This window comes from Mus pahari, chromosome 1 (assembly GCF_900095145.1).
Source record: "Mus pahari chromosome 1, PAHARI_EIJ_v1.1, whole genome shotgun sequence".
NCBI lineage: Eukaryota > Metazoa > Chordata > Mammalia > Rodentia > Muridae > Mus > Mus pahari.
Genome location: NC_034590.1, coordinates 15,945,061 through 15,951,715, shown reverse-complemented (window position 1 = coordinate 15,951,715; position 6,655 = coordinate 15,945,061). Strand labels below are relative to the sequence as shown.

Below are 6,655 nucleotides of genomic sequence, written 5' to 3'. Positions count from 1 at the left end.
CCACAGACTAAGGCTGGTCTTCAATAACAAAAACAACAGAAAGCCCACATATACATGGAAGCTGAACAATGACCTACTCAATGATGACCTACTCAATGATAACTTGGTCAAGGAAGAAATAAAGAAAGAAAATAAAGACTTTTTAGAATTTAATGAAAATAAAGACACATCATACTCAAACTTATGGGACACAATGAAAGCAGTGCTAAGAGGAAAACTCAGAGCTCTGAGTGCCTCCAAAAAGAAACTAGAGAGAGAGCATATACTAGCAGTGTAACAGCACACCTGAAAGCTCTAGAACAAAAAGAAGCAAATACACCCAAAAGGAATAGATGGCAGGTAGTAATCAAACTCGGGGCTGAAATCAACCAAATAGAAGCAAAAAGAACTATACAAAGAATCAACAAAACCAGGAGCTGGTTCTTTGAGAAAATCAACAAGATAGATAAACCCTTGGACTGGTGAGATGGCTCAGTGGGTAAGAGCACCCGACTGCTCTTCCGAAGGTCCGGAGTTCAAATCCCAGCAACCACATGGTGGCTCATAACCATCTCTAACAAGATCTGACGTCCTCTTCTGGAGTGTCTGAAGACAGCTACAATGTACTTACATATAATAAATAAATAAATCTAAAAAAAAAAAATAGATAAATCCTTAACCAGACTAATCAGGGGGCCCAGAGACAGTATCCAAATTTACAAAATCAGAAATAAAAATGGAGATATAACAACAGAAACTGGGGAAATTCAAAAAAATCATCAGCTCCTACTACAAAAGCCTATATTCAACAAAATTGGAAAATGTGAATAAAATGGACAATTTTCTAGACAGATACCAAATACCAAAGTTAAATCAGGATCAGATAAACCATCTAAACAGTCCCATAACCCCTAAAGAAGTAGAAGCAGTCATTAAAAGTCTTCCAATCAGCTGGGCGGTGGTGGCACATGCCTTTCTTTAATCCCAGCACTTGGGAGGCAGAGGCAGGCAGATTTCTGAGTTCGAGGCCAGCCTGGTCTACAAAGTGAGTTCCAGGTCAGACAGGGCTATACAGAGAAACCCTGTCTCAAATAAACAACAACAATAAAAAAAAAAAAGTCTTCCAACCAAAAAAAGAGCAGATAGATGGGTTCAGTGCAGAATTCTATCAGACCTTCAAAGAAGACCTAATACCAATATTCTTCAAATTACTCCCCAAAACAGAAACAGAAGGTACACCACCCAATTCATTCTATGCAGCCACAGCTCTGTTTAATCAGGAACTTGTCATAATTTCCTTTCATAGAGAACTTCATAAGAGATCATTTTTCTACTTCTATCATGTTTATGTACCAAATAGATTTTAAAAACTGGTTGAGTGCATATTAGTTTTAGCTTCAGAAGATATCATGTATATTTAAGAGTCATTTAACAATTATAAATTATTTCGATGATTTAAAAAATGTCAACACTGAGGGCTGGTGAGATGGCTCAGTGGGTAAGAGCACCCGATTGCTCTTCTGAAGGTCTGGAGTTCAAATCCCAGCAACCACATGGTGGCTCATAACCATCCGTAACAATCTGACACCCTCTTCTGGAGTGTCTGAAGATAGCTACAGTGTACTTACATAATAAATAAATAAATCTTTTTAAAAAATGTCAACACTGAGTTGTATATTTTAAAATAAATTTTATTAATAAAAAAGACTACACTGAAAAATAAAACTTTAACACATTTAAGTACATTTATAGGGCTTCTCTAAATTATGATTTTTTTTTCTCATGAAAAACTGATGGTACATGGAAAGGCTATATATACCACACTGATTACATTCATAGGGTTTCTCTCCGAGATGTGTTTTTTTATGTATTAGGAGACTACTATGATGCACAAAGCCTTTACCACAGTGAGTTCATGTATAAGGTTTCTCTACAGTTGGTGTTTTGCATTCAGTGATAACTAATTCACAATATTTAATACCTTCAGAGTTGCTTCTCTCTAGTATAAATTCTTTCATGGCTTTGAAGATGAATGTGATATGCAAAAGCTTTATCACACTGATTGCATTCATAGAATTTCATGACAGTGTTTTTTCAAAGATGATCATGTTATACAAAGGCTATACCACACTGATTGCATTCATAGTTTATCTCCAGTATGTCTACTTTTATGTATTCAGACATAACTGTATTGTTATCCATATACCAGGATGGAAGACAGAGGTGTGGATTTTCAGGGTCAATTTAAAACCTGTTAGGGTAGGAGTGGGTGACTTTTACTTTTCTTTCTCTTGATTGGTTGGTTCTAACTTGAGGGGTATGGTGCCTTTGTGATTGACTAAGGCTCTGGGGGGGGGATGGGGGGGACGTTTGCTAATTAACTATAAGTGGCTCAGGCTAGGTGGTGGGCAGCTTCTAAAGCTCCTGATTGGCTGCCCGTGAGGGGTGGGTTTTCCTAGAATTGACTTGTCTGGCACTTTTCCAGTTCTGGCAAACACAAACTTAGCTCGCTCTCCCAAACTGTCAGATTGAATCCTGTTCAAGTCTGGAATCAGACTGGCTCTGGCTAGTTGAGTCCTCTTACCACTTTGATAACACTTCTTTTTCTTTTTCTTTCTTTCTTTCTTTCTTTCTTTCTTTCTTTCTTTCTTTCTTTCTTTCTTTTTTTGGTTTTCGAGACAGGGTTTCTCTGTGTAGCCCTGGATGTCCTGGAATTCACTTTGTAGACCAAGCCGGCCTTGAACTCAGAAATCCGCCTGCCTCTGCCTCCTGAGTGCTGGGATTAAAGGTGTGTGCCACCATGCCCGGCTCTTGATAACACTTCTAATAACAATTTCAAATATCTGTTTTTTTCTACATTGAGAGATAACTGTGATGTACAAAAGCTTTACCACATTTCTTCCATTCGTATGGTTTCTCTGCAGTGTGAATACTTCATGACGACGAAGGCTACAGAAATGCAAAAAGACCTTACCAAGTTAAAGAACTGTATAGGGTTCTTCTCCCAGATGATTGCTTTTATGTCTCTGGAGAGTACTGTGATATGCAAAGACTTCACCACAGTGATTACATTCATAGGGTTTCTCTCCGGTATGATGCCTTTTATGGGTTTGGAGACTACTGTGACGTGAAAAGGCTTTACCACATTGATGACATTCATAAGGTTTCTCTCCAGTATGTGTTCTTGTATGCATTTGGAGACTACTGTTTTGTGAAAAGGCTTTATCACATTGATTGCATTTGTAAGGTTTCTCTCCAGTATGTGTTCTTTTATGCATTTGGAGACTAGGGTGTTGTGAAAAGGCTTTATCACATTGATTACACTTGTAAGGTTTCTCTCCAGTATGAATTCTTTCATGAGCTTGAAGATGACTGTGAGATACAAATGATTTACCACACTGACTACATTTATAAGGTTTCTCTCCAGTATGTGTCCTTTTATGTATTAGGAGATGACTCTGTTGTGAATAGGCTTTATCACATTGATTACATTTGTAGGGTTTCTCTCCAGTATGTATTACTTTATGTGTTTGAAGATAACTGTTTTTTGCAAAGGCTTTGCCACATTGATTACATTCATAAGGTTTCTCTCCAGTATGTGTTCTTTTATGCAAGCGCAAAGTACAGTGATGTGCAAAGACTTTGCCACATTGATTACATTCATAGGGTTTCTCTCCAGTATGTGTTATTTCATGTGCTCGAAGATACCTGAGCTGTGAAAAGGATTTATCACATTGATTACATTTGTAGGGGTTCTCTCCAGTATGTGTTATTTCATGTGCTTGAAGATACCTGAGCTGTGAAAAGGATTTATCACATTGATTACATTTGTAGGGTTTCTCTCCAGTATGTGTTCTTTTATGTATTTGGAGACTACTATGACATGTGAGGGCTTCACTATGTTGAAAGCCTTCAGAGGGTCTCTCTTGAGTTTGAATTCCTTCATGCTTTTGAAGATGCCTGTGATATGTGAAGGCTTTATCACACTGCATATATTCATAGTGGTTCTCTCCAGCAGGACTTCTTTCCTGCCTGCAATAACAATTAGGACATGTAAAAGTTTATCACATTCATTACTGATAAATCCCTTTTATCTGTGTCAATTAATTTTACAACTTGGTCTAATTGTAAAGTAGAATCAGATCTTAAGGTTTTATCACATTGTTTAGCCGTCATTGTGAGTGTTTTGCATCATTAGAGATACCAATGATGGTTAGGGTATTTACTACATGGTTCACACTTATACTACACTTTTTCTATATAAAGTTTCTCACATATTTGAAGAGAACTGCAATCACTCAGAGCTTTAACACTCTAGTTGCATTCATAAAATTTCTTTATTTTATTTTTTTGTAGAACATAATTTTAATATTTTTAACTGTTAATATTCAACAGACAGAATAAGTATTTTAAGACATTTCATTGTTACTTCTCCATTTTCATTTCTGATTTTACTAATTTGGATACTGTCTCTGTGCCCCCTGATTAGTCTGGTTAAGGGTTTATCTATCTTGTTGATTTTCTCAAAGAACCAGCTCCTGGGTTTGTTGATTCTTTGTATAGTTCTTTTTGCTTCTATTTGGTTGATTTCAGCCCTGAGTTTGATTACTTCCTGCCATCTATTCCTCTTGGGTGTATTTGCTTCTTTTTGTTCTAGAGCTTTCAGGTGTGCTGTTAAACTGCTAGTGTATGCTCTCTCTCTAGTTTCTTTTTGGAGGCACTCAGAGCTCTGAGTTTTCCTCTTAGCACTGCTTTCATAGTGTCCCATAAGTTTGAGTATGATGTGTCTTCATTTTCATTAAATTCTAAAAAGCCTTTAAGTTGGTCAACAAAGAAAGAAAGAAAGAAATCATAAATTTTCTTTCAGTGAGTCATGCTATATTTGAAAAGTCAAGAAGGACAACAAAAGTTTCCATATTCCTAATACTCATGGGCATTTCTGCAGTATGAGTTTGTGGTTTTCTTCTCAATGAAGTTGAAAAACAAAGTTATTACAAACTTCAGAAAGTCTCCTCAAAGTGAGAGACTTCCACATATCTTCTAGTAGTTCTAGGAAAAAGATACTTTGCTTCTTTCAAAATCCCTATGTGCATATGGCCTGTATCCAATATGACATATGATATACCCACTAAAAATAACAAATAAGAGGTTTCCATACTGCATTCACAGTTTGACTTTTTGTTCCTCATAGACATGATGTGTAAGGGAAGGATTAAGGTTTCTCCACAACATTCTTAACTCTCATAAACTTCTCCTCTCACTGAACTTAGCAAATTTAAGACAAGTATATGAGTAACAACAGCTTTACTATGGACTCTTTGCTCAGAAGAAGGTTTTGGACATACACATATCACCTATTCAGTGTGTGTATACTTTGCAGTATCTGAGTGGTGTGAAAGTACAAGGAATGGCAGTGCTACAGTGTAGCTCTAATGGTCATATGATCCAAATAGTCACATCTATTAAGAAATACTTTCGGGCTGGAGAGATGGCTCGGTGGTTAAGACTGCTCTTCCAGAGGTCCTGAGTTCAATTCCCAGCAACCACATGGTGGCTCACAACCAATCATGGTATCTGATGCCCTCTTCTGGTGTATGTGAAGACAGTGACAGCGTTAAATAAATAAATAATCCTTAAAAAAAAAAAAAAAAAAAAAAAAAAGAAATACTGTCATAGAAGAATGCCTTGTAAGCACAAATTAGCTACCTGATATAGAGATCCATGTCTTTATGAGAACTTAATAATCACTAATGCAATTAAAGCAATGCTTATTAACACTGTTGCCGATCTTTAAAACTTCCTGAACACATTAAATTTTATTTGAATCAGGTTTCAAAGAAAAACTTACCTTCCATATCTTTTATCACTTTGACAGTGCTCTTCAATATTATGGTCTTCCCAATTGTATCCTAAAATGTAGTACCAGAAAATGTATGATATATTATTGGAAATTAGGCAAAATTTAAGCTATTATCTTCAGTGAACCATAGAACCATGCCTGCTTTATTCACCTCATTCTTCCTCATTCTCATTTAAGATTACAGAAGAGGATCAATAACCAAGAAACAGTTGCCCCCTTATTTTAAAACTTGAAGAAAAATTCAGATTTACCTATAGCAATGAAGTTCCTGTAGGTCTCCAGCATCACATCTTTGTAAAGTCTCTTCTGAGATGGATCCAGCAAGGACCACTCCTCCCGAGTGAAGTGTACATGCACATCATCATAGGTCAATGCATCCTAAAATACCCCATACATATGTACAACAGAAAGCGTGATACTGATAATACTGTAAAGAATACTTCACTGACAATATATTCATATAATTCAGGTGATCCCCACACTTATTACATAACAGAGAAATCCTACTATAATCACCAAATTATTTTAGAAGAAAACCTAATTATTAGGTTAACCTGCCTTTGCTGTGCCCCTTTGAACAGCATATCACCTAGCAAAAGAAATGCTGAGACAGAGAGAGAAGGGGGGGCAGGCAAACAGAGGAACAGTATTGAGTATACATCAGAGAAATTGTTTGAACAATTACTAACCAGAAAAAAATAATGAATACACTGGGTATCTAAGCACTCACCAGGCAGAGGCACATGTATCTCATTAACTTGAATACTAGCCTGGTCTATTAAACAAGTTCCAGGACAGCCAGAGGTACCTATTAAG

At 36.6% G+C, this 6,655-nt stretch overlaps 1 protein-coding gene across 2 annotated transcripts; it reads right to left on the bottom strand.

Annotated features, from left to right (window-relative positions):
• Window positions 1-1,892: 1,892 nt before the first annotated feature.
• On the bottom strand, window positions 1,893-6,211 carry LOC110326906 (zinc finger protein 431-like). 2 transcript variants are annotated; one of them, XM_021205564.2, is made up of 5 exons: window positions 6,091-6,211; window positions 5,828-5,888; window positions 3,772-4,011; window positions 2,988-3,687; window positions 1,893-1,916 (listed from the first exon to the last, which is right to left on the bottom strand). In XM_021205564.2, exons 1-5 carry the CDS (start codon window positions 6,122-6,124, stop codon window positions 1,893-1,895), a joined length of 1,059 nt encoding a protein of 352 aa, XP_021061223.1. In that variant the 5' UTR covers window positions 6,125-6,211. The 2 variants fall into 2 exon arrangements, with proteins under 2 accessions (XP_021061223.1, XP_029398410.1); XM_029542550.1 differs by adding an exon at window positions 1,986-2,053 and having other exon boundaries at window positions 1,893-1,918; window positions 2,974-4,011; window positions 6,091-6,124.
• Between the last annotated feature and the right edge of the window lie 444 nt (window positions 6,212-6,655).

What these genes read in the sequence shown, in the direction of transcription:
- LOC110326906 (XM_029542550.1), bottom strand. Translation starts at nt 6,124, where the DNA reads ATGCTGGAGACCTACAGGAACTTCATTGCTATAG. An exon ending in CAGGAACTTCATTGCTATAG is followed by an intron (nt 5,889 to 6,090) that starts GTAAATCTGAAT and finishes ACTACATTTTAG; the next exon opens with GATACAATTGGGAAGACCAT. An exon ending in TCAAAGCCATGAAAGAATTT is followed by an intron (nt 1,919 to 1,985) that starts ATACTAGAGAGA and finishes AATGCAAAACAC; the next exon opens with CAACTGTAGAGAAACCTTAT.